This window comes from Rhineura floridana, chromosome 4, assembly GCF_030035675.1.
Source record: "Rhineura floridana isolate rRhiFlo1 chromosome 4, rRhiFlo1.hap2, whole genome shotgun sequence".
Classification (NCBI taxonomy): Eukaryota; Metazoa; Chordata; class Lepidosauria; order Squamata; family Rhineuridae; genus Rhineura; species Rhineura floridana.
The window spans coordinates 208,847,002-208,874,933 of NC_084483.1; the positions used below are offsets into that span (position 1 = coordinate 208,847,002).

Below are 27,932 nucleotides of genomic sequence, written 5' to 3' on the forward strand. Positions count from 1 at the left end.
AGATGCCCTCATGTCTCCAGAGGGAGACCTTTAATCTTCATGCAGGACCAGAGATTGCAAGGGGTCCAAGCTCACATTTTTGGACCTGGGCAATAAATGAGGAGCTAAGCAAACACCCAACAACAACATACAAACCACTGAACCCAAAAGGAATTTCTGTGGGTCTCTGAGAGGCATGTATATACTATATCCTCAGTTTAGTGGAGTAATCACCATGTCTCCTGGAACACACACTTCACAAATGTCCAAAATAACTGCAGAGGTGGAGAATCTCTGTCCCATGGGCCAATCTTGGCCTACAGGGAGTAGGCTCCCGACCCTGCCACAGATCGCAGAGAGGGAGCTCCCAGCCCCCCATACAGACTGCGCAGGCCTGCAAGGCCCGTCCACACACCCCACTTACCTGTCCCTTGTCGTGAATGCTGTGCACACTGCGCATGCATGGCTGCCATCAACCAAGATGGCAATGGAAGCTTCTCTAAGGAGCTGATGCCTCTACTGCCATCTTGGTTGATAGCAGGCATGTGCGTGTGTGTAGCATCCTTCCTAAGGACCGACTGAGAGGTAGGTGGGGTGTGAAGCAGGCGGGTACCACAGGCCCAGGGCAGGCTGGTGTCCAAGGGCCCAGTCATGACTGGCATCGGCCCTGCCCATCTAGACCACCACTCTGTTCCCACAATAGCCAACCAGAAGCCTGCAAGTAGGAAATGAGTGCAACAGCATTATCCTCACTTGTGCTCCCTAGCAACTTGTACTGAAAGACACACTGCCTCTAACAGTGGAGGTTCAGCGAATAGCAACTGATAGCCTTATCCTTCGTGCATTTGTCTAATCCTCCTTCCAAGCTGGTGGCCATCCAGAACCTAGGGCCTATAACCAGATGCTCATGAGGAGACTGTATTAAATAATCAATTTAAAGCATCCTTATGCACAATAACATTGATGACTCAAGCACATTCATGTATGTGTGTGTGTATAAAATTAGAAACATTGATGTATACATCAGAGTAGACCCACTGGAATTAAAGAACCATAGTTAATCATGCAATTGACTTCAATGGGTCTACTCTGAGTAGGACTAGCACTGGATACAACCCAATGTGTAGACAATATGCACCCTTTGTCTTCCTTTTTTCCTGTTGTTGGAGACATTTAAAAAAGTTAATATGCTATTTGCAGAAGGGGGGAGGGAAGAGGATGGGACGAACCAGCACTGGATGAGACAACCATCAAGGAAGGAGCAATCTCCCTCTCTCATTGAGTTGCATCTATTTATTAAATGAAATTAATAACATGAAATCATATATAATGAGTGAGTCTGCCTTTTGGCTCTTAAAAAGGCACCCAAGATGGGTTCCAGGCATTAAAAACATATATACAGAAATCCATACACAAAAGGACATTAAAACTTAGTTATTAAAACATTCCAGGAGCCCCCCTCCACTACCAAATTTTCTCTTAAACTCGCCTTGAAATTGAATTTGCTTTCATCTTGTGAAAGCGGCAAGCAAATGGGTGTGAAGAAGGTGCAAGAGACAAAACAAGGTTGGGAGCTGCAATTGCGGAGGGGGCGTCGGCGTTGGGAACCCGAGGAAGTGCGGGAGAAGTCTTCATAGCTCTTGTAAGGGTTCATTGGCAAGGGGCATCTTCACTCCAAGGGCTTCCAAAGCAGGATCCAGGCGGCAGTTAGTTTCTATAGCAACATCTCAGGGATAACTGAGCCCCAACATTCTATAGATGGGGAGGGGAGAATGGAGATCAATGGAAGAGTCAGTGTCCCCTAAATGGGGGTGGAAGGATCTCTCCGTTTCGGTTCCCTCTCTGTCTCATTGATCCATTCTTAAATTTGATTCTCCACATTTCTGCAGCAATTTGCGTGTTTTATTTTTAAATTCCTCATGAAAATTCTTCAGCATTTTAGTGTGAATTTTTCTTAATAAATACATTTTTGTATGCAGTTTTGAATAATGCAAACAATTTCTCCTAATATAATCATTTTTGTATGCTGTTTTCACTAAGCTGCCCTGGGCTCCTACTGGGAGGAAGAGCAGGATATCATCATCATCATCAATTTTATGCACACTTTCCCCTAATTTATGCACTTTTATTTTATTTATTTTGTAAACATTGGAAAAATTGGATAAGCGCAAATTTCAAAGGATGGATGTTTCCGTTCTATTGTTTCAGAAAGTGTGATTTGGACTTAAATGTGAACTCAGCCAAATTTCTCCCCCATTCCTACACCTAAACAACCTCAAACATCGTCTCACCCCTTATATACCCAGTCGATCATTGTGCTCTGCAGGTGAGGGCCTCCTGCAGATACCATCTTCTCAGGAGGTCCATTCCACACAACATAGGAAACGGACCTTTAGTGTGGCGGCACCTACCCTGTGGAATTCCTTCCCTTTAAATATTAGACAGGCGCCATCTCTGTTATCACTTTGAGGCCTACTGAAGACCTTCCTCTTTCTACAAGACTTTTAAGTTGAGACCTTTATCCCACTCTGCATATGTTTCGGAATTGCTTTTTAAGATGTTTTTAAACCTTTTTTTAAAGATGTCTTGAAAGCTTTTTTGAAAAATGTTTTTAAAGATGTTTTGTTTTAATATATTTTAAAGTCTGTTATGATGTTTTAAAGTGTTTCTAGGTGGGGTTTTTTTTTTGTCCTGTTTCTTCAGACTGCAAGTATGCTGTAGCACTGAGGAACCATCACAGAACAACTAATAAAGAGGAATGATGTGTGGACGGGTCCAGTATAAACCTACTATTATTGAGTCAATGACATGTTGCATACACCTGCAATACTGGGGGTAAAGTGGATTGTCCATCACTAGTGGAATTGTGGATGGTCTGCAAAGGGTGGCCCACTCTGACCTTTTAAGGACGGGATTTGAAAAAAGGGAGACCTTGACGCCTGGATTTGACATCCCAGCTTGCTACAGAAAAGACCATTTTGCAGGCATTTGGGCTACAGGTTAGCCTTGGGGGTGGGGTGGGGGTGGTTATACACAAACATCCATGCAAATAAAGAATGATGAAGCTCTCTTGATTTCAGATGGGACAGTGAAAGGCATGCTCAATTCATTCCCTTTGGGATGAAAATAGGGAGGACTCGCTCTCTACAGAGATGCTAAGCTCCAGATTCTGTACAAATTTAGCACAGTTACAGAAATGCGTATTACTTGGTTTGGAAATACAAGTCTGGTAGGTAGGTACGAGATGAGCATTATGGTCTGGAAAGTTCCTTTTGGCTTGGATTTTTTTTTTAAAAAAATCCAGTTCATAGAAAGTGAGCCTACCCTCCCATCTCCTACAAACCTTTTCCCTTTCCTCTTCACTGCTCTGGTGGGTGAGGAGGCACAAGGGAAACCTTCCCTCCCCTTTGTGGCTGGTAGTTGGGTGAGCAGGTGGTCAGTAGGAGGAGCTGGAAGGAGGTAGGTAGGTAAACAGGTAGGTGGTGATGGAGGATGTTGGAAAGGGATGAGGCCCTGTTGCACTATCCCATGACATCATCAGGGAAGGGTCCAGTTTGGCTCAGAGTCAGACATGGAATAAAATGGGTCCGGGGGGGGGGAATATTTTGGTTTTGCTGAGGTTGGTTCAAAGCCTGGTTAGGGGAGTTTTCCCCATCAGTGGTGCAAGGGTGAAACCCACAGGACCTTCTTTGCAGTTTAACAAGTACACAGGCAGCTCACACACATCCCAACTTGTCTGTCTCCATCCACCTTCTTCAACTTGGTGGTCTCTAGATGTTTCGGACTACTACTCCCATCAGCCGTAGCTAACATGGGGAAACATCTGGAGGGAACCAGGCAGTGGCAGCAGCGACAGGGTGGTGGTGTCCCATATTGTTTCAGGCATCTGCTGAAGTGTGTTTTTGCTTCCATAAACTGTCAGGATTCCCCAGTAACATCAGCTTGCCTTTTTGCTTCATAACTAGTTAACTTGTGGCTGACTAACTGTGAACTGGGCCGTAACTAGAGGCAGCGGATGGATTGCATATATATTGCTGGGATTGAACTAACTGTGGTGCTGAGTACCTGTGCCGTAGGAGATGGAAAAAAAACAAAAAAGAAAGTGAATCTAGTATCGCAGGTGGCTTCAGGTTCAGATCTGGCTGAGAGATCTCCAGTTTAGTAGCGAAAAGATCCACAAAATAGTCCTCTGTCTAAACACTGGAGTGATCCGCTATCTGAGGAGGTGCTCGGCAACCTGTTCTAACTATGCATGACATCACACATAGCATCATAAGGATAGCCAGAGTGAAGGTGGATGGCCCAGTAACTGACCAGTGCAAAACAAGGCGGAACTATTGCCCCCAATGTGGTCGAAGTGGTTAGTGTCAGATGACTAGGGCCTGGGAGAGCAGGGTTCAAACCCCCACTCGATGACTTTTGATTGGTCACCAACTCTTAGCCTAACCTACCTCACAGGGTTGTTGTGAGGATGAAATGGGAAAGGGGAGAATTGCACATGAACCGTGAGCTCCTTGGAGGAGGAAATGCAGGATATAAATGTGATGAAGTGAACAAATAAAATAAATACTGGAAAGCAATATATAAATGTTTGAAAACATAATTTGTTTTAAAATAAAAAGCCACCCTGGGCTCCTACTGGGAGGAAGGGCGGGATATAAATCAAATTATGAATAAATAATAAATATATATTTAAAAAAGAGTTGCTGGTGATTGTTCCTTTCCCTACAACTTTAGTCCTCCCCTGCTTGCACTTCCTCTGCTCCCCTTGTGTCCAGTTTTAGATTGGAAGGCCTTGGGGCAGGGAGTTGTCCTCATCTTCTCTGAAAAACACCTTGCACATTAAGGATGTCAAACAAGTAATCCTCAGCTTGCAGTAGAGGTCGGTCTGTTTAAATAGGCCCTCCCAACCCAATCTCGGAGAACCTTTGCGTGCAGATCTCTGTTCCTCTATTGACTTGCAAACACACCGCACTGTGGCCCCTCATTCATCAGCCGACAGCGAAAACTCAAGCGGAACCCAACCGCTGTTGAGTCGATGTGCGTGAGTCTATTCACTTTTCTATCTCTATGTTTGTTCCAAAAAAAAAAAAACCCGAAAGAAATGCAGCACGCACGCGCAGAGGCAGGCGGCCCGTCTCCGACGCTAGCCGTGCCGTTGCCGTGGCAACAGCGGCACTGGGCATCCAGCGCCGCCGCCGGTCTCCTAGCGATGGTGTTGCCGTGGCAACGGATGCCGCGGCCGGGGAGGCCCGTAGTGGCGTCGAAGCGGGGCCGCCGCGATGAGCTCCTTGCTGGCCGAGGGTGAAGCCGCGGCCGAGGCCGACGTGGAGGCGGAGGGGGCGGTCGGAGGAGGAGGCGGCGGCGGCGTCCCGCGGGCCAAGGCCCCCAACATCACCTCGGACGACCCGCAGGAGCGCATCGCCGCCCGCCGCCTCCGCATCGCCGCCCGGCAGGAGGCCAAGCGCAGGTCCGCCCGGAAGAGAAAGGAAGGAAGCGCCTAGCCGGGGTGGGGGTGGGGAGAATACGGACCTCGGGGCCATGGCCTCCTCCTCCTCCTCACCACCTCCGCCCACCTCCGGCCCCTCATGATCACAGGCCGTGGAGCAGGGGCCCCATCGCCGCCTGCAACCCCCCCATAATAATCGAGAAACTCCCCGTCGCCCACCCACCCAATATAACCTAGGGGGCCGCTCTCCCCAATTGTTTTACTGCGCTCTGTTTTTCGTTACAAAAATAAAAAATACATTTATCCCGGGGGGGGGGAATTCTGCCCCCCTCCTTTTGGGGGTCCCTCCCTTAACTTTTGGGCTGGCTATGGGCCTGATTCGCCCCCTCCGCCCCAATCTCGTGGCAGTTTTCAACAGTTAAAGTACCTGTTGCCATTAAAACAAGAAAGCACAACTGCAAGGCTAAAAACAGAATAAAAGCTTGGCTGAATAATACTAATAGTATTAACAGGTCTCCCTGCCTAGAAGATGTTAATGAAGGTGCTTTGACTGCTGATGCACTTTGTGTGGCCCCCAGATCTGATCCCCTCCTCCCGCAACGACAAAGCCAGAAATGGCCGCTTCCTTCCGCTTCTTCCCCCATTCCCACCCTCCTCCTTCGCTCAGCTGCTACTCCAAGCTGGTCTGTAAAGGATAGGCTTGGTTACATGTGCAGTTTCTGTATCAACCAGAATCTTCTGTCCTAACTTGGCTATAGATGAGAACCTGTTTCCAGAGCTTCATGCGCAATCTAGTACTAACTCTAGGATCTCCGTATGCGTGTCTAATGTGGCAAGGGATGGATAGATGTAGCATGAATGTGTGCCTGTTTCCTCTTTTGCAGGGAGGCCCTTGGGGAGGACCCAGATGCACACAAGCTGGTGGAAGAGGAACAGAGCAGGAGCCACAAGCAGACAGAGGAGAGCAGACAGGTTAGGACTTAGCCAGGTAACCAGGGCGGACCAGACTTTGGAGCTTGTTCTGCCTTGTTGAGTTGGTCAGCCTTCCCCAACATGGTGCCCTCCATATTTTTTGTGCTACAAGTCCCATCAGCTGCAACATGGCCAATGGTCAGGGATGATGGGAATTGTAGTCTAACAATATTCAGAGGACACCAGAAGGGGACTGAGCATCACAGTAGGAGCCCTGTCGCTATAGTCCTATTGCCAAGGCACATCTGCATGGCACGATTTCAGAACTGCAGGCCCTTCTTAAACTTGGATTTTTATTAACAGTGTTCTCGGCTTAATAGAACTAGCCACCTCTGATCAAGAGGAACTGATGGTTCACAACATCCGTGAAATTTGAAAAGCTGTAAACTAGATGTCGCCAACATTTTTGGACCAGAGGGCACATTTAAAATTTTGAGAGAGTGCTGGGGGCACCAGCCACAATATGACTGCCATGGGGCATGGCATAACACAAAATTAGAGAGTACTCATGGTGAAGCTTTCCCCATAATTGTATTTCCATACTAAAAAAAGGCTTAACCCTGCCAGACAGCTGTTAAAGGCACAAGAACCCTGTTTTTCCCCAATGTCAGGTGTAAATCAAAGCCTGTGTTGCTGTCCTGTACCTATTATTTATTATATTTTACATTTATACCCTGCCTTTCTTTCACCATGGAACCCAAGGTGTCATACATGTGGTTCCCAGACGGTCTGCCATCCAGGCACTGGCCAGACCCAGACCTGCTTAGCTTCAGCAAGGTGGTGGCCTCATGTGCCTTCAGACCATAGCTTGGGACCAACTTACTTATCTGGGGGAAAGCCCCATTAAATACAAAGAGACTTATGAGTAGACATGTATAACATTATACTGTGAGTTAAGTATACAATGAATTCTTAATGCGTCCCCAGTGTTTAGCTCCTGCAAAGCAAGAGACATGCCTAGGCCTCTTGATAAGTTTTCACATCTGCCTGTTGGAGGGAGGGGGATTCTTTAACATTCACGCACACTTATTGTGTAGCAGTATTTTCAGAAAATAACTTCTAGAGACTACCTGGTCTCAGGCGAACCCATCACAGGAAAGGTGAATCCTGGGTGCTAGGAAAAATGGCAAACTACAGAGATTCTAAGGACTAGACAATAAGACAGAAGCAGGAGAAGTCCACTAAAGGGGAGGGTAAAACAGCAGCTCTTTAGGACCCCAGGGATTCCGATTGCCTGGTGTCCAAACAACGCACTTATCAATCAGTCTGTCTTCACTCATTGGCTAATAACACTGACAGGCAGGAGCAACCAGGCCGGCTCATTTCACAGAAAATGCTTAGAAGGGTGCGTACACATTTTGCTCCATAATTTTCTTTCTAGGAGGACTTGAGGCTTTTTTAAAATGAAAGCTCAGATTCTGGGCCACTTGCAGAGGGCAGAATCATAGAATCATAGAGTTGGAAGGGGCCTTGTAGGCCATCGAGTCCAACCCCCTGCTCACAGCAGGAAATCCACAGCTAGAGCATCTCCCGCAGATAGCTGTCCAGCCTCTGCTTGAAGACATCCAGCGAAGGGGATCCCACCACCTCCCTAGGCAGTCGGTTCCATTGCCGAACCGTCCTTACTGTCAAGAAGTTCCTTCTAATGTCCAGTCTGAATCTACGCTCCTGCAACTTAAAACCATTAGACCTAGTCCTACCCTCTGGGGCAGCAGAGAACAAATCTGTACCCTCCTCTATGTGACAGCCCTTCAGGTACTTAAAGAGTGCAATCATGTCACCCCTCAGCCTTCTCTTCACCAGACTGAACATGCCAAGTTCCTTCAACCTTTCTTCATAAGACTTGTTCTCCATACTGGCTATCATCCTCGTCGCCCTCTTCTGAACCCGCTCTAACTTGTCTATATCCTTCTTAAAATGAGGCGCCCAGAACTGAACTCAGTATTCCAGATGAGGCCTGACCAATGCAGAATATAGTGGGACTATTACTTCCCTCGACCTGGAAACTATAGCTCTGTTTATGCAGCCCAAAACCGCGTTTGCCTTTTTTGCCGCAGCATCACACTTCTGGGTCATGTTCAACTTGCGATCCACTACAATTCCAAGGTCCTTCTCACACGCACTACTGCTACGCCGGGTATTTCCCATCCTGTACCCGTGCATTTTGTTTTTGTGGCCTAAATGCAGAATCCTGCATTTGTCTTTATTGAATTTCATTTTATTAATTTCAGCCCAATTTTCTAGTCTATCCAGGTCCCTTTGGATTTTATTCCTGTCTTCCATTGTGTTAGCTATCCCTCCCAGTTTCGTATCATCCGCAAACTTCATAAGGCTTCCCTCCACCCCGTCATCTAAGTCATTGATAAAAATGTTGAAGAGTATCGGCCCCAGGACAGAACCCTGTGGCACTCCACTCAAAACCTCCTTCCAGTCCGAAGCAGAGCCACCGACGACCACTCTTTGAGTACAGTTTTCCAACCAGTTGTGAATCCACCTGACAGTATTTCCATGTAGTCCGCATTTGACCAGTTTGCTAATCAAAAGGTCGTGGGGGACTTTGTCATACGCTTTGCTGAAATCTAGATAGATGACATCTACAGCATTTCCACCATGTACTAAGCTAGTGACCCGATCAAAAAAAGAGATGAGATTAGTTTGACAGGATTTTTTCTTGACAAACCCATGCTGGCTCCTACTAATCACAACATTGTCATCTAGATAGTTGCCAATGGACTCTTTTATTATCCGTTCTAATATCTTTCCCAGTATTGAAGTCAGACTGACCGGCCTGTAATTCCCCGGATCTTCTTTTTTACCCTTTTTAAAGAGCGGGACGACATTTGCCCATCTCCAATCCTCCGGCACCTCTCCCGTTCTCCAGGATTTCTCAAAGATGATGGCAAGAGGTTCCGAGAGTACATCCGCAAGTTCCTTCAATACTCTGGGATGCAGTTCATCAGGCCCTGGAGATTTGAACTCATTTAGGTTAACTAGGTATTTCCTGACTATCTCCTTATCAATCTCGAACTGCAATCCCGACCCCTTCCTGAGATTGCTACCGATGCAAGGTTGCACACTGTTCCCTTTTTGGGAGAAAACGGAGGCAAAATAGGCGTTGAGCAATTCTGCCTTTTCCTTGTTGTCTGTCAACATTTTGCCATCCTCATTGAGCAGCAGTCCCACCGTTTGCTTGGTCTTTCTCTTGCTTCGAACATATCTGAAAACCCCCTTTTTGTTGTTCCTCGCTTCCCTCGCCAGCCTCAGCTCATTCTGGGTTTTAGCTTTCCTTACGTTATTCCTGCAAGCCCGAGCCGCTCGTCGGTACTCTTCCTTGGTGATGCGTCCTTCCTTCCATTCTTTATACATGCTCTTTTTTACTTTTACCTCCTCCACCAGTCTTCCGTGTAGCCACATTGGCTTTTTCCGATGTCTTCCATTTTTCTTCCTCTTTGGAATTGTTTGCGATTGCGCTTTTTGTAATACATTCTTCATGAACTCCCACGCTTCTTGGGCTCCTTTTTTCTTTAGTCTATCTAGCCACGGGATCCTACCCATCATTTCCCTGAGCTTGCTAAAATCGGCTTTCCTGAAATCCAAGGTCCATGTTTGACTATATTCTTCTTTGGCTTTCCCCAGAATCCCGAATTCCAGCATTACGTGGTCACTTTCCCCCAAGGTACCGACCGCTTTAATTCCCGTGACCAATTCGTCCGTGTTAGTTAAGATCAGGTCCAGGATTGCCGATCCCCTTGTTCCTTCTTCTACTTTTTGAAAGAGGAAATTATCAGCAAGGCCCATCAGGAATTTGTTGGAGGCTTTGTGCTTCGCAGAGTTTGTCTCCCAGCAGATATCCGGGTAGTTGAAGTCCCCCATCACTACTACTTCTTGCTTCCTTGAGATTTCAGAGATTTGTTTGAGAAAGGCCTCGTCTACCACCTCTTCTTGGCCAGGGGGTCTGTAGTAGACACCTACTACCATGTCGGTTTTATTTGTTTCTCCATTTATTTTTACACAGCTGAAGGCCTTCAGGGCTGGCATGGCACCTGTAGGTGATGAGTTGGCAACCCTCACTATGAACTATTCTGGCTCCTCTAGCAAAAGATACCACTTCACTCATTTTGTGTCTCGCTTACCTTAGGTCAATGGGCATTTTAACCTGTTTCTGATATGCTTTCTGTCTGCTCAGAGGCTGGCTAAGCTGCTGATTGATGGCACACAGCTAGTGACAAACATCCAAGTGGCCGCTGATTCTCGAGAGACACACCGGAGGTCAGAGGAAGAGGAGCTGAATCGGCAGAGGTAAGTGCCAGGCATGATGTCTGGAAGAGATGCAGGAGAGCGAGGAACAGCCAATGCTTTTCTTGGGAACTCAGTGGGCTCTTCACTTTGAGCAAGGAGGCAGGAAAGACACCCACTCTCAGTTTCAATATCTTGACTCAAACTTGAGTGAGACTACAGGCCCCAGCATGCATAGCATACGAACATAAGAAATTGTGCTGAATCAGGCTATATTTCTTTTCTAATCATTTTTTTTATCGCGCCCTTCCTGCAAGGACCTCGAAATGTTTACCCATTCGCATGTGGCACGTTAAGCCGGGTTCTGTAACTGGCAGCTCTACTCCACAGTATTTCCCACTCCTGCTGTCTTTAACTGGAGCTGTGGAGGTTTCTGAAAATCTGTTCTTGTGAGGAGTCTCCAACATCTAGGGCTGCACTGCCTTAGCATGTGGTGGGAAAGCGGGCTAGTTCAGCTGGTGTGAGCACAACTTTCAAGCCCACGTCGGAATTTAGGAAGCCACCTTATACTGAGTCAGGCCATCAGTCAGTCTAGCTCAACATTGCCTACACTGGCTGGCAGTGGCTCTCCAGGATTTCAGGCAGGATTCTCTTCCAGCCCTGCTGGGAGATGCTGCCAAGAATTGAACCTGAAACTTCCTGCATGCAAAGCGGATACTCTACCACTAAGCCGTGGCCCTTCCCCAGACTCCATGGTGCCTTCCTCATGATTGCTGTAAGACTCCTACTGGGAGGAAGGGTGGGCTATAAATCAAATAAATAAACAATACTCTTCTGCTGAATTGGAGGTCAGGGCAGGGAAGGTATCACAAGAATGAAATTCTCGGGAGGGAGCCTGGTGCAACATCTCTTGTTTGGGCCTCGCCACTCACACTGATCTTGCATTTCCCAAATTAGCTAATGGGCTGCTGAGGATCAGCGCCAGCTACCAAGTGTACAAACACACTTGATGCTCAGAAAACAGGACATTTGGAAATGCCCCAAACACAAGCTTGGGGTCTGACCAAAGGGAAAGACCAGGGAGGAGGGGGAGGAGGTTATGTGCCGGCAGAGAATTCTTCCAGATCATTGATCTACCAGGATTCACAGCAGTCCACAACAGTTTTATGGCTGTTCAACCTCAGCATAGAACTGATGAGATCTTCACACCAGCTGACCTTGAAGGAGCTCTCTTGATCTTGCTGTTTGCAGAGTTGAGAAGCTGGAGAACGAAGCCAAGGCCAACCAGGACAAGTTTGATGAGATCACTTCCAAGTGGGCTGCTGCTAAGGAGAAGACCATCCCCCAGGAACTCTGGGAAGGGCTCAACCAGCAGCAGCAGCAGTGTGCGCTGCTGATCGAGGAGAAGAACAAGCTCATCAGTGAGTTGCAGCAGGTAGGCTGGGTTAGGTGCTGGGTCTGCACCGAGGGGGCAGGTCATAGGAAGCGCGGATCCAGGAGGGTCCAACCCAGGAACGGTTTTGAATTTAGAGAAAGGGGGGAGACGCTGACAGGTGACAAATATGACAAAGGATCTCATGCAGGGTTTAGGTGTAAGTATCTTTCTGCTAGGGACAGGCAAGCCCTTCTCAGCTTGATTTGGAATTTACAAACTTCCCGAGGAAGCATTCAGAAAAAGCTCACCCATTTTCTGAAAGTTCGCTGCTGGTTCCTAATGTTGGTCCTGTTTGCATTATTGTGATGTCTCCTGGGACTTGTATTTGGCTTTGGTGGTGCGTACTTGACTGAAGATGCCGTGAATGCAGCACTGTGGCTTGGCCATTCTCTCAGTTTTCATGCAGGTCAATATATTTTTGTAAATTACATTCAAGAACCTGCACCTAGCCCAGAAGCTTTGAGCATCGGGTCTTCCTAATGCTGATTGTGGATGCATGGAATCTTGTTTAACATCCTGAGGCGAGAGTAACTTCTTGGGGAACTGGCATTTGCTTTGATGCCTACATTATTATTTAACACCAAGTAACCATAAGGTGGTTTAAGCACCACTGGAAAGACCCTGGTGCATGTCCTGTATGAGAGCCAATATGGTGTGAGACTCAGAATGCTGGAGTCAGTCTGCGGTGACATAGCTTCAGCGATCAAATCCCTGCTGTGGCATAAAAGCTCACTGGGTGTCTTTGGGTCAGTCACAGTCTGGCACCTTAACATGCCTTGTAAGGTTGTTGTGAGGACAGAATTGGGAAGGAGTGGGAACCATTTCTGGTTCCCTGAGAAAATGAAGAATGGGTGATATACAAGAGTAAAAATAATCTCGGTTAGAGAGGGCCCGGCGGCCAGCAGCAGCATCTGATTTTTTGATCTCCATCAGGGGTGGGGAACCCTCAGACATGGCGGGCTGCCTCTCTCTCAGGGACTTGGGGCTGCCCCACAGTATGGCCGTCCCCAGCCATGCCCTGACTTCCCAGGCCATGCATGTCCTCCTTGAGAGTTTTGTCTGGCTTGAATGTGTTCTTGAACTCTGAGAAGGCCTCTTGCTTGCTTGGATGGTGGACAGAGAGGAATGTGTGAAGAAACTAGCCCACTGGACAAAGGCAACGTCTACTTTTATTGTTCTGCTCACTTGCCTCTGGTCCAACGCACGACTGGCATGTGGCCCCCAGAAGGGAAAGTGATCCTTGGGCTGGAAAACTCTCCACCCGGGAGCTCAGGGTTTGGGGAGAAGATAGTCCCAAAGTTATGCTTGACTGACACTGCTGAATAGCATTCAGTTGTACACAGGAAGTATGGTATCTGAATGTCCTTTTGTATGTGAGTGCTGTTTATAAGTATGGTCAGGTTGGGCTTTTGAAAAGGAGGGCTTGCTCTGACATCTCTCAATAGATAAAGAGGTACTCATAGTGTGAAGATGATAGGGCAGGATCATGTCCAAGAGTAAGGTGTGAATTGGGCCTTCCTGTCTGTTTCTGACTTCCAGGAACTGAAGACCAAAGATGACCAGTATGTGAAGGATCTCAGGAAGCAGACAGAAGACATTAACCTGCTGCTGGAGCGGATGGAGGAGCAGATCCGGAACCTGATAAAAAACTACCACCGAGAACTCTTGCAGATCGAGGTACTGGTCCCTCCGGCCCCTCCCTGAAGCTTTTCACCAGCCAAAGGCAATTCTTGATTGTGGTGTATGTGTAACTAAAGAGAGTGTCAAGCTAGGAAGAAAGCAGTGTTGCATATCAACAGCCAAATATCAGTATATTCATTCTGTTTGTTTTTGATGGGTTATTTCATACATTTCTTCTTGACAGATTCAAGGCAGCTTATAAAAACGCATCAGACTTAAACTAACAATCTCAAATAAAAGAGTTTAAAATAAAGAGCCGAGAATTCTCTTCTGTTTTTGGCACTATCATTAAAAATGCAGCTGAATGTAATTAAACAATTACAGGCTTTGATCGACTGATTTCGTTTCACAAAAGACAATGCTAAGAATGGCACCCAAAGCTACACAAGAGAAGGCAGGGGATTGTGGCTGAACCATCCCCAATGCAAGCCCCTCTCATCAGGCTACTGTTCCAGTAGCCATGGTGGGGCAGCGGTTTGCCATACTCAAGTCTCACACTGTGGGAGGACAAGTGAGGGGAAACATTATCTTTACATGGGGATGGATGTGGGGAAAGAATCAAAATTCAACAAGTCCAAACACAGATAAATAGTGAAGAAGATCCGGAATAAACATAGGAGGTCTCTAATACCTAGAATCTCATCTCCTTCCTTCCTTCCTTCCTTCCTTCCTTCCTTCCTTCCTCCCTCCCTCCCTCCCTCCCTCCCTCCCTCCCTCCCTCCCTCTCTCTCTCTCTCTCTCTCTCTCTCTCTCTCTCTCTCTCTCTCTCTCTCTCTCTCTCTCTCTCTGTCTCTCTCTGTCTCTCTCTCTCTCTCTCTCTCTGCACAGTAACCTCATGTTGAACTGAATGTTGAGAGATTCAGGAAGGACAAAAGAAAATACTTCTTCACACAAGACATAGTTAAACTACGGAATTCGCTGTAGTGAGGGCCACCAACTTGGATGCTTTTAAAAGAGTATTAGATAAATACATGAAGGATAATGCTATCAATGGTTACTAGGCATGATGTCTGTGTACCACCTCTAGTATCGATTGTGGTATGCCAGAGGAACATGAGTGCGGAGAATGCTGTTGCATTCAGGTCCTACTTGCAGGCTTTCCATCTAAGGCATCTGGTTCACTGCTGTGAGAACAGGACGTTGAGCTAGATGGTCTTTTGGTCTGATACAGCAGAGCACCTGTGTTCTAAATAATAAGTCAATTAGGAATCAATTTTCCAATGTTTGAGTATGTACTAAAAATTGTTGTAACAAAGATCCAGAGATATAACCATATTCTTAGACTTTGTGAATATACTATTGAAATGTCCTCACAGAGCACTGATATCAAGAAGTATCCATTACGCAAGGTGTGAACCCAGGGAATAAATATAGGTTAAATACAAATCTCCAGTAAAAGGGGTCGAGGTCCACTCAGCCTTCCATCCATTCGTGGTCGGTACAATGAGTACCTGGCATATGCTGGGGGGTAAAGAAAGGCCGGGGAAGGAACTGGCAATCCCACCCCATATATACGGTCTGCCTAGTTAACGTCGCAAGACATCACCCTAAGAGTTGGAAATGACTCGCACTATAAGTGCAGGGACACCTTTTTACAACACACACAAACCATGATTGGTCTATATGTCAGGAGGGACCAAAATCACTCGTCCATATTGCTGCAAATGACAATGTCTATAAAATACATAGAACACACTTGTGGTGTCATTCCTTACAAACTGCAAAATATGTACAGGTTATCAAGTGCAGCATATTGGAGATTCAGGCAGGATCAAACAAAATTTGGTCATATTTGGTGGGATTATAAAATTATAAAGACATTCTGTATTGGAATTATAATAAGCATTGAAATCATAAAAGTCCTACGTTGCACTTTGGGGGAAATTAAATGGAGCAATGCCAAAAAAAAGTCAGGAAGGTTGTGGGGAACATGCTGTTTGCAGATTGAGTATTAATAGCAAAATATTGGAGAAAGCAGCAAATTCCATCTGTGAGTGAATGAGAAAATGCAGTCTGAGATGCGATACGCATGCATAAAATATCCTAGTACAAAAAAGTGTGGGAGGATACTGTAAACATGAAAAATGACTCACTAAGAAGTTGGTTTACATTTATTTCATACTGGAATGGCAGAACCTAATATATAAAAAATATTGAAACAGCAGTATTAGAAGTAACATAACTAGTGATGGAAATAGTTCCTGATAAAAAAAATTAAGAGACCATATAAGGACAAGCGTAGGTGAAGAATGATCTAGAGATCTTCAAATATCTTTATCCATGGTGTACTTGGGAACAATTTAGTATACATTGTGTTTTGTAATAATTATAATATGCAAAACCTATCCTCCTCACATGCTTGCCCAGTAAAACAGATTTAACCCAGCATCAACAGGATAGCCATCAAGTGAACATTTCTGGGGAAGGGTTCCAAAGCCTAAAATGCCACCACCAAGAAGACTCCATCAACACCATGGAGCAGACTGAGCTCATATCAGTGGGGGATGGCATCTTGGAATGATTATGTCAAATATTTGAGTTGATTCTCTGCTCTTGAGATTGATGTGAACTCCTGCGTATATTTTCTCAGCTGTAATTCCTGCTGTGGGACTTGCTGTCAGGTAGGTGTGCATAGGGCTGCAGCTTACGGTTTTTGACAGCTTCTGGCTCATTTCAAGCCTCAAGTCTCCTTTTCAAGGGCAAGTTGTGATTGGAACAAGCAACGTTACAACATGAAGCAGTGAGTGTTGGAGAGTGAGGAAGAATTGCAGTGGGAGACTTCTTTGGTGAGGGAGAAAAGAGAAGAGTGGGTGACACCAATGTCACCCCCACAATCCCCACCCTGTGTGTTTAGGAACATAGGAAGCTGCCTTATGATGAGTCAGACCATTGGCCCATCTAGCTCAGTACTGCCTACACTGACAGGCAGCAGCTCTCCAGAGTTTCAGGCAGGGATCTCTCTCAGGAGATGCCATCACTGACTGAACCTGGGACCTTCTGCATGCAAGGCAGATGCTCTGCCACTGAGATAGGACCCTGGAAATGTTTCATTCCTAAAATGAATGGTTAGTACCAGAACTCAAATCTGGCTGGTGGCCCTTCCTTTTTTAGTATCACATCATCGCTGTAGATGGCTTTTTACAGAATAACGGGGGGGGGAGGCATGTGCCAGATTCCTGTCCGGAGGAGCTCAGAATCGTACTTGTTGATGCCTAGAGGAAGGCTGTTATACTCCAGTAGTGAAAGAAATGCATTCTGCACATGCTCAAGAGTACTCAGTTTCCCTAAAAGATGACAAGAGGTCTCCAAGAGATACTGTTGCTCCCCTTACAGCTCAGAGGCAGGAAACACTTCAGCAAAGACTTTGCTTCTCCTCGTCCCATTTCCTGCCTCAGCTCAGAGAACATCCTGTTTGGTGATCTCTCCTCACTGAGTCTTAAATTTCTTATGTTTCCTAGTGTTTGTTTCTTGCTCCCCTCAGTTTTCCTCACGTTTCATCTTTTCTGTTGTTTGTGTCTCTTAATTGCCTACAGTTGGCCTTCTGGCTCCACACCTGGACCTTGCTAACTTCCCTTCCATGCACAAGATGGGGGGTGCTCAAGCCACATCTCTCTTTTTCAGAAAGCCTTTGAACTGGAGCGCCGGGAACTCCTCACGAGCAACAAGAAGAAATGGGAGCAAGGCATGCACACCCTCAACCGCCAAGAGGTAAGGAGTAGGGTTGCTGGCCTGAGACTGGTCCTGTATCTTTAGGAAGAGAGGAAGTCAGCCAAGTGCAGGTGTTCTTTCAACACTGTAATGGGCAAAACCACAAGGTGGAATTCTCCCTTCCCCCTGCACAACTTTTAAAGATCCTCTTGGAGGCCGGGCCTGGCAACCAAGAGGTCTTCTGTATCTTTAAAAGTTGTGCAGAGGGAAGGGAGAATTCCACCTTGTGGTTTTGCCCATTACAGTGTTGCAAGAACTCCTGCACTTGGCTGAATTTTCTCTTCTAAAGATACTGCATCAGTCTCAGGCCCTGAACCTGGCAACCCTAGAGGAGAGAGAGCGCATCTGCACAAAGGGAAGCAACATTCCCTCCCACCCCCCAGAAGAAAGACTTTAAGACTGCAAGTACTTTCTCTTCCACTGTTGGAGGTTATGTAGAGACATTGGGTTGTATTCAACTAATTGTTCCATGAGTAGATCCATGGAAATTAATAGACCTAAGTTAATGAGTAAAAGTTAGCTGAATACAACTCATTCTGGCAAGCAAGTGGAGCATTGCAACTAATAAAATTAAGGTATTTTCATTTTACTTTTTAATTTAAATGTTCTTAACCCACCCTTCATCACGAAAGTGATCTCAGGGCAGAGTACAATAAAACATTACACAACAATATCAATATTTTAAAAACAAATCTGGCAGAAATAATAAATGGAAGCTAGGAGCCAGTCCAACCACAACGTATCATCCTGACTGTGGCAGTAATGCCTAAGAAAAACATGGGCAAACAAGCGGCCCTTGTATGGTTTATATTCTACTAGGAGCCTTGTACCCACCATTGCTCAGAAATTCTAAGAAACCAAGTAATCACTGCAGTTTTGCAAGGTTCAGGTCACCATCTTGCTTCAAAATGGCATCCAATTGTGTCCAGACGTATGAAAACCTGCTCCTTGACTTGGACCAATCATGTAAAATCTGGTTCTGATAGCTTAAGAGGTGCCCAAATGCATAGCAAACAAATGACTTTCCAAAATATATAGCAGATGCTTTCTAATTTTTTTAAAAAAAATTTGGTGTGGGTTGAGATTGATACCATGCCTGTGGCCACACCCACCTTCTATTAACTGGGGCTAAGGGCAGGTGGGATGGGCAGCCAATCCTGAGCAGAGGTGCCAACAAACTGCTGAGCTCCTTCCAGAAAAAGCAGCCCCTTCGCAAAGCCACAGGGTGCCACAAGGGAGCGTTGCCCCGGGACACTAGGAGGGTGGGACAAAAGTCCATCCCCTTGCAGCCAAAGCAGCCCTTACAAAGCCAAGAAGAAACATTTCCTTTGTTTCGATGTGGGCTGCTTTGATGGGCAACTCAGATTGCTTTGGCAGTGACCTGGGCCATCTACCTATTCTGGGGTAATGAGCATGGCTCGTTTCCAAGTCCATCCATTGGTAGCTGAGGAGAGTTCCTCTATCTCTTACTGGAAGCCTGACCGTGAGCGACCTCCGGGTTTTGCTCTAGCTGGATTTCATGATGGCCCGCCTGAAGAAGGTGGAGGAGTACGAGCGGGAGCTGAACCAGCTGCGGGTGCAAGATGCCGAGGAGTACAATGTTATCAAGATCAAGCTGGAGCGTGATGTGCAGGTAACGGAGCGAGAGCCATTGTGGGGATGCTCAGAGCCCTTGCCCTGAGGAATGAGGGGAAGCTGGTGCTGTCACTTCAGGGACTCCTCCATGGATGCTCCTTGTTTCATCTGGCAGGCTGCTTCACCCACATCAAGATAAGTGGAATGTGCAGATTTTGGGAATGGCTAATATTAGTGCAAAGAAAGCTGCAGGCTAAGAATCGCCTTAGAGTTGTCCTGCCCCCACGTGATTTGGGGTGTCCTTCTCAGCTTCCCAGCCCAGGAGGAGACGCCCCAGTTGTTCTGCTTTGCACAGTAGCCAGCATAGGGACCACCACGTTTCTTGTTTCCGTTCCAATCGGAACTTTTTTCATTCCATACATAAATTCCCCACTCTCCATCCTTTCCTCAGATTCCCAGCCTAGTATCCTGATTGCTGTTAAGGGCACCAAGGGCATCAACACCTGTGTGCTTGCTTGCCTGGGGGTGAGGGAGCACCATCTTCCACAAGTGACCCAAAGTCAAGATGGGCAGCAATCCTGCTGTTTGGTCAAGACATGTGGCCAGGAGTGGGATTTGCTGTACAAGCTCAGCTTATTCTTTCCCCCCCGTCGGGTGCCAGATCCTGGAGCAACAACTCCAGCAAATGAAAGCCATCTACCAACTCAACCAGGAGAAGCTAGAATACAACTTCCAGGTGCTGAAGAAACGGGATGAGGAGAACACCATCATCAAATCCCAACAGAAGCGGAAGCTCAATCGGTAAAGGAGCAAGGCGACTGGCCTCCCCTCTCCTCCGGGGCGCCCTTCCGCAGTCGCTGCCCTTTGCCCAGGGTGGGGATTGAAGCCTGCCAAATTCTGTGCTGGGCCATGGGCATGGTATACTGAGATGCTTCCCAGCCTGGGTGCATCCACAGCTGCAGTGTGAAAGTCCACACCAAAGTTTCACGCAGCGTCTACAGTGACGTGTTTTGGGGGCAATCGGGGCAGGGTGCCCGGATGCCTCCGAGGAGGCTGCAAAGCCAGATTCAAAGCCATGAAAGATTTTAGGCGTTTGGACTCTCTTAATCTCTTCCCTTGCCACCGTGATCGCCCTCAGGTGCTGGCGTGTGGGCGTGGGTGTCCTGCTCTGTCTTTTGTCCCTGAATCGCCACCTCTTCCTTCCTCAGTTTGCACGATGTCCTCAACAACCTGCGCATAAAACTGGCCAAGCAGATCAAGCAGTACCGTGAGGAGAACCTGGCGCTGACAGCTGACTACAAGCGGATTGTGGAGCAGTACAAGGACCTGCAGAGGACCATGAGGTGGGGGCTGCACTGGAGCGGGGGGGGCAGCTGGGATGGGGGAGAGCCCACCGGGAGCTCCCACAGTTTGAGCCTGGTTTCAGCAGCCAGCGCATGAAGGGGAACGGAGTGCTGAAGCTCAGAGCAGCTGGGGGCAGGGAGGGGGGCGTGCTCTTTCATCCAGGAGCCTTGCCCATTAAACCCAGGCATGGGGCAGCTGGGATGGCATGGGTTGCGGATGCTTCACTGCACGAGCTCAGAAGCTGCACTCTCTCTCCCAGCAAGATCAAAGGTGTGGACAAAAATTATCCCAGGTATGACTCAGAAGAGAAACACAGGGTCCATGTAGCTCAGTATGGTCAACACTGACCAGCAGCGGCTCTCCCGGGTTTCATGCAGGGGATCTCTCCCAGCCTTGCTTGGAGATGCCATTGGGACTTGAACCTGGGACCTTCAGATGCTCTGCCACTGAGCTATGGCCTTTCCATCACAGCTGTTGACTAAAGACCGATTAAGGCCGAGTGGTTTGCGCAGGGCCATCCCTTGGGCTTCACAACTAGGTGGAGATTTCGAGTCACCTCCAGGCCTGCGTCCTAGCGCTACCAGCTGGGTTGAGATGGCTTGGGGCACAAGCTTCACAGACTGACCGCCACATCAGGGGACAGGAAGGAACCATCCCCCATCCCCACAATGCCTCAGACACCCCAGCCATGCCTTGGGCTGGCTCTGATGTGTTCCCTGTGCCGGGATGGTCGGTCAGGCAGTGTTAGGGCGGTGGGCTTGGAACAGGAGTCATTGCTCCTGGAAAAGGAGCTCGGAAGTGTTTCTTAACCTTTAGAAGGAGGAACCAGTGCAGACAGGAACCTGGGAAGGTGCATGTTGCTGCACCAGGTCATTGATTCCTCTAGCCTAGCATTGTGTGCTCTGGCTGGCTGCCACAATCCAAGGCCTCAGGGATTTGCCCCAGCCCTGCTCCCTGAAATCCTTTAATAGGAAGTGCCAGGAATCGGACCTGGGACCTTTGCGTTCAACGCATGCCTCTGTCCCTGAGCAAAGTCTTCCCAATACAATACGTATTGGTGTCGATGTAAAGCTGCCTTGTTGTGCTGAGTCAGGCTATTGGTCCTCCTATCCTACACCTCTGCCTGGCACAGAGCTGGCGCTCTACCCCTGAGGTATGGCCACACCCCAAACAGGCCGTGCCCTGTACCGATACCAAAAGCAGCTTCCAGGCCTGAGCTGTGGGAATGCCCCCTTCCTCCTCCCTCAGACACTTTGCCATTGTGGACGCTGAGCACTTCCTGGACGTGTGGCTGATGAACGAGGAGGAGGCCAAAGACCTGATCCGCAAAGCCTTCAGTGCCGACCGCGTCATCCATGCCCAGCAGCTGGGGCTGCGCTGGGTCGAGCCAGATGGCTGGTTCCTGCACAATGTGGGGCCCATCATGCACAGCAAGAAGATGAAATCGGCCAGCGAGCTGGCCAAGGAGGTGATTGCACCGGAAAGTAAGCAAGGCTCCCCCCTCCACACCTGTTGCTTCGTGGGTGGATTCTGTTGCAGAGGCTTCCCTTCCACTCCTTGTAGGGATGAGTTTGGGGAATTGCTTTTACATATATTATTCTGCTTCCATCATTTCAAGCTTTCAGCAAAAATTAGGATTTCTTTAAGAGGGTAACGGGGATGTGCAGGATTGGGGGAGAGAAGGAAACAATGTGGAAGCTGTTCCATGCTTTGCTTTGCGTTTTCAGAAATGACAGAAAGAAGGTTGTCTTTTTTAAAGCAAGAGAACCTGAGATTTTTAGGATGCTGATTTTTCTCAAGTTAATCCACGTTTTGCTTCATGAAAAGACATTGATATGCAGATTGTGCAAATTGTGCAAATGTATATAGATGTGTCTGTTCTGCATACTTTATTTTGCTGCTAAACAATGGGGGAGAGCATGGAGTTCGGTAGGGCACTTAAGCCCCTCCCTCTGACCCAGCCTTCACTAACCTGGTGCCCTCCAGATGCATCAGCCTGCAGAGTTGTAGTTGTAGTCCAAAACCTCTCGGGGGCACCAGGCTGGCAAAGGCTGCTTTCATCACTGGAAGCCACCTCCTCCTCAAGTTCCCTCCTTCCTTTCCTTTGGTTGTCAGACACTGCCCACATCTTTTTATGCGTATCTGTGAAGTCATACAGTGATTAAGGCTGAGATTCTCAGGCTGTTGCCCCCAGGAGCAAATGTGGTGCTTGCCTGGAATTGTGACATTTTTCACACAGTCCTAGTCCTGACCCCCATCAGCCCTTTCTGAATGGGTTGTTAGGGGCTCACCTGAAAGTAAGCAATGCACCTGCTTATTTTTCCACTCAACGCTTGGAAGGGGACCAGCCGCTCTCCCAAGCAGCAGTTCTCTACCTACGTCACTGCCTGAAGGCATTGCTGTTTCTTTCAGCAACCAAGTCCTTCCTGCCAGAGGGCTGCTCACGGGAGGAGAAGGAAGCAACCCTAGCAGAGGAGTGCCAAGAGGCTGGAGATGCTGAGCCAGAGGTTAAAGCGCTCTGGTCCATCTCGGCCAAGACCGTCAAGCACATCCTGGAGCTTCTGTGCAATGAGTCGGTGAGCTGGGCTCTGTGGGGCAGGATCAGATGGCAGCTTGCTTCCTGGGGATGAGTCCTGCCCTGCCCTTGTGAACTCCTGTCCAACCGCAGGCTCAAGGGACTAGCCAGCATGGCAGCCGCTTAGTGGTTAGTCAGCGGTCAGAGACCTCCTCCCACACAAACCTTCTTCCCTAGAGTGCAGAAGGCGGGCAGTGCTATAGTCTCCTTTCCCAGGGACAAGAAGGTCCCTCAAGTGAGCCGTATCTATAACAGAATTAAGAACGGGGGCGGTTCTTCCTTATTTTCATCCTTATTATTATAAAAATATGTTATCTTGTGTATTAATAAAACAGGATGGATCAGAAAGGTCAAAAGTAAGTTAGGATGGATGAATGTCCATCATGCATACAGATATGATGAATGAATTTATTCATTTCCCTTCCGTTAAGGCAGGCAGCTCTTCAGAGCACTTGGCATGTATTGAGTGTCTTCCAGCCCTTAGTCACATATTTTTAAACCCTTCTCATTCTCCCCCCAACCTGCACGAAGACCTTGGGGTTATTTGGCTGCTGTACCTCAAGTATGTCAACAAGACCAGACGGAGCCGACTGTGTTCTAACACAGGCTCCAGGATCATGGATTATCTCTCCAAACATATCCTTGGAAACGGAACATAGGCCACTGTTCACAAAACCTGTTTCACTGGGTGCAAAATGGATTTCCTCTGGCCCCCTTTGGAGACTTCGGTTCTTTGTTAAATGGCAAAATGCGAAGCAGAGAAACCTGTATTCCATTCAGCACGTCTTGGCTCTGCGATGGTTTCCTCTCGGTTCTGAAGGATCTTTATTCTCTCCCTTGCCAGGGCTTCCTGATTGAGAGCAAGCTGCGTGGCCTTCTCCAGCCCCTGGAGAAGCACGACTGTACCCTCATGAGGTTGGACTCCATCTTTACGGTAGGGACCTTTTGCTTGGGCCTCAGCCGGCATCCCTGGGCATCATTCTAGCCTTGGGCAACTGACTGCCCAATTGCTGCTGCTTTCCTCGGGGGGGAAGACTGGAGTGTTTGCATCAGCCCTCCCGTGGTGGACCTGGGAGGAGCAATACAGGAGGAGCGTGCATTTCAAGCCAGGCGTCAATGGCCAACTGGCCCATGAGCTTTCTCTGCCTCTCTCCAGGCCCTGTCAATCGACAGCGAAGATGATGTGTATCAGATGGTCCAGTTCTTCATGAATTTCAAGGCTCAGCAAGTGGCCGCTGCTCCGGTAAGGAGGCGATGGGGCTTGATCTTGGGGAGAAGATGTAGCTCAGTGGCAGAGCATCTGCCTTGCACGTGGAAGCTCCCAGGTTCAGTCCCCAGTAGCATCTCCAGGTAGGGCTGGGAGTGTCCCCTGCCTGAAATCCTGGAGAGCCATTGTTGCCAGTCAGTGCAGACTGTACTGAGTTAGATGGGCCAATGATGTGACTCAGTATAAGGTGACTTCCTGTCATTCTAACAGAGGAACGTAATCATAGAATAGTAGAGTTGGAAGGGGCCTACAGGGCCATCCAGTCCAACCCCCTGCTCAATGCAGGAATCCAAATCAAAGCATTCCCGACAGATGGCTGTCCAGCTGCCTCTTGAAGGCCTCCAGTGTCGGAGAGCCCACTACCTCCCTAGGTAATTGGTTCCATTGTCGTATGGCTCTAACAGTTAGGAAGTTTTTCCTGACGTTCATTTGTAATCTGGCTTCCTGCAACTTGAGCCCATTATTCCATGTCCTGCATTCTCGGACGATCGAGAAGAGATCCCGGCCCTCCTCTGTGAGACAACCTTTCATGTACTTGAAGAGTGCTATCATATCTCCCCTCAGTCTTCTCTTCCCCAGGCTAAACATGCCCAGTTCTTTCAGTCTCTCCTCACAGGGCTTTGTTTCCAGTCCCCTGATCATCCTTGTTGCCCTCCTCCGAACCTCTTCCAGTTTGACAAGTTTAATGATTGACAAGCTGACTCAGACCAAGCATCTTGCTGTTTTAGCACCTTGTCCAAGGTTGAGAGAGATTCACAAACAAGGAACGATGGGAATGCCCCTCCTCTCGTAATATCCTTCAGCTTGTGACAGCAAACGTTGCACTTCCGAATTGTCCTGCGTGTTAGCTTTTCTCCCTTAATGTTTCATTGCCTCATAGGAGATGGAAGCGTTCCTAGGAGAACTTGCTCGAAAAGAAGCACCTTTGGAAGCAGAGGCTGCGGAAGAGGCTGCGGCCTCTGCAGTTCCGCGGGTGGAGGGCAAAGGCCCCCAGGACTCAGCAGTGCCCCTCTCTGCTTTGTATATGCACCCAAACGACATCCTCAAGGCCCTCAAAGCTTTTGTGCAGGAATTCCAGGAGCCAAGGTGGGGCTAGCTGGGGGTGGAGCGGGGACGAGGGCATGGTTGGTTTGGGGGCTGGCTGGGAAGGAGGGGGAGAATGGGGCTGGCTTTGGATGCTGTGGGGTGGAAGAGGGGGGATGTGTCTGAAGGCTGGGGAGCAGGCTGAAAGCAAAGGCTGCTCTGGTAGATAGTGGCTCTGATGGCGCTCACAAGCAGCCAGCTTCTCTGGTGGGGGCCCCCAGGTGCTGTGGTGGAAGCGGGGACCTGGCGGAGCAGGGAGGTGGCCTGCGCCACGCTGAAGCTCGACCTTGCAGCTAGTAGGTCTTCTTCCCGTCCGCCTCAGGGAGAAGCGCCCCCAGGTGAAGAAAGTGCATGACGAGAGGGACAACTCGAAGGACTCGGAGTACTGGGACACCCTGGCCCACGTCATCCCGGACGGAAAGCTGAAGCTCTGGGAGGCGCTGATTACAGGCCTGCAGAAATACTAGTAAGCAGGGGCCTGTAGGTCCCTGCACTTGTCCTCAGGGGGAACACTGGGGTGAGCACAGAGGAGCCCTGTACAGCCTGGAGAGGGCAGAACAGGGTGGCGTGAGAGGAGCTGCCTTGCTGCGGCCTGCTCTGCCGTGCTAGGAGTGCCCCTTGCCTAACAGGCTGGGCCTGGGGCGACCTCTGGTGGTGGGCTGGGAGAATGCCTGTGCCTTCTACTCAGGAACAGCTGGTCACATCCCACGGCAGTCCCAGTTTTGCAGCCAGATTTTGAATGCAAGCACACAGGCATTTGGGCATGTGTGGAAGTGGGTCCTCTATTGCTCTGAATCTAATCCATCCCTCTGAGTTTCTCCAAGGGCCTGAGATCACTGCCAGAGAAGGCCAAGACTTCTCATGTGCAAATCGCAACAAAGGCCCTGTTGGTCCCATTCATCTTCTCTCTCTTCCCCCCTTTTTAGTCACATTCTGACTCAGAGGGCAAAACTGATCACAGAGACGGATGGTCTCCACCAGCAGAACACAGAACTCCGGATGCTGCTACAACAGTATCTCCATTCCCCAGTGAGCAATGGGGCGGGGACCGAGGGGAGGAGTGGAGTTTTACAGGCTGATGTGTCTGTTTGGCAGGAGAGAGCAGGAGAGGGGTTGCTACGGGTTGAACTTCGTCCCACCCATAAGACACCATCTCTCTCCCTGCCCAATCACTGATCCTGAACGCAAGAAGAGCCCGCAGGATCAGGCCAAAGGCCCGCCTTGTCCCACACGCTGTCCTCACAGTGGCTAAGCAGATGCCCAGGTGGACAGCACACAAGCAGGGCCTGCGCCCAACAGCAGGGCTGAGCACAACTGAGCCTTGAGCACTGAATCTTCAGGCTGGGTAGGAGCAAGTGCTTTACTGTGGGTTTTGCTTCCCTTTGCACAGGTCAATGCTGAGCTGCTGATCCCTCCCACTCATCTACTGCATCTGCAGATGAATACCTGACGTTCTCCTGAGCGAGAGGTTGCCGGGTTGGTTGCTTCCCCAGCATCTTCGTCCCATGGATTAGAGGCATCCCAGGAGCCTTGCTTTATTCCACAAGGCAGGCACCGGGGAGGATAAGCAGATGTCGTTCCCTCATCTACACTTGAGTGCTTAGCTAGAGAACACATTGGTGAGTAGCCACTGCCTAGGGGCAAGACGCTCAGTGGTTTCCTTGTGTGGCAGAGGCAGCACGCACCCAGAGACTTTTCCCGCAGCGACTGGGGCATCCTAAACCTGTTATGTAAACATTCTGGCATGTGTCCAAAAGGGGACTTTTAAACATCCTGAAAAATCCCCACCTGACACGGCTCAGAGCATTCGCAGAACCAACAAAACTCAGTCGTCCAGAAATGCAGGCGTTGCTCTGTACCTCAACACAGACCTTTAGAGAGAGGTTTCCAAGTGTCGTAAGGGAGAGGCGGCAAATAAATGGTTCGCTGTTATGACACTTCTGTTTCTGTCGTCTTTGCCGTCGTTTGAAGAAAAAAGTTTATAGAGAGGGAAGGAGTGGGATCACAAGCCTCTGTTTCTGTTTTTGAGCTGTTCTTTATGTTTAAAAGTGGCTCTCTAGGCCTCTCGAGACAAGGACAATTGAACAAATGGGGCTTAGAGCGCTCTGGACGCTGCCTGGACCAAAATGGGTGGGGGGGAGGCAGAGCTGAGAAAGGCATGTGTGAGCCATGCAGCTTGAGGTTCCTTGTTCTACCCTGACTATTGCTGGCGGAAGGCATCATCACGTTGCCACAGGCCAGGTGCTCTGCAGGTGACAAACAGGACCAGCCATCTGTCGGGAATGCTTTGAGTTGGATTCCTGCATTGAGCAAGGGGTTGGACTCGATGGCCTTAGAGGCCCCTTCCAATTCTACTGTTCTAAGATCCCAAATATGGTGGCTGCTGAAAGAAGAGTTAAGGGGAAGGGTGGGCGCAGGGATCCCAGGTTGTAAGCAAGCCCAGGATGTCCTTATAGAGCACAGCTATTCGGATGCTAAACACTTTCCGTGCTTGTTTTGGTGCACGAGCACATTTGCAAGAGTGTTAAAGTGATTGTTGTTGTTATGTGTCTTCAAGTCAGTTACGACTTATGGCGACCCTATGAATCAGTGACCTCCAAGAGCATCTGTCATGACCCACCCTGTTCAG

The 27,932-nt window shown here is 48.5% G+C and overlaps 1 protein-coding gene across 1 annotated transcript; it reads left to right on the forward strand.

Annotated features, from left to right (window-relative positions):
- The first annotated feature begins 5,108 nt into the window (after positions 1-5,108).
- Positions 5,109-27,208, forward strand: DRC1 (dynein regulatory complex subunit 1). Its single transcript, XM_061626511.1, has 17 exons — positions 5,109-5,449; positions 6,313-6,400; positions 10,587-10,699; positions 11,888-12,071; positions 13,611-13,748; positions 17,373-17,459; positions 18,970-19,092; positions 19,696-19,835; positions 20,243-20,377; positions 21,627-21,862; positions 22,791-22,954; positions 23,798-23,887; positions 24,110-24,196; positions 25,101-25,306; positions 25,626-25,769; positions 26,230-26,332; positions 26,694-27,208. Exons 1-17 carry the CDS (start codon positions 5,262-5,264, stop codon positions 26,751-26,753), a joined length of 2,286 nt encoding a protein of 761 aa, XP_061482495.1. The 5' UTR covers positions 5,109-5,261; the 3' UTR covers positions 26,754-27,208.
- The last annotated feature ends 724 nt before the right edge of the window (positions 27,209-27,932 follow it).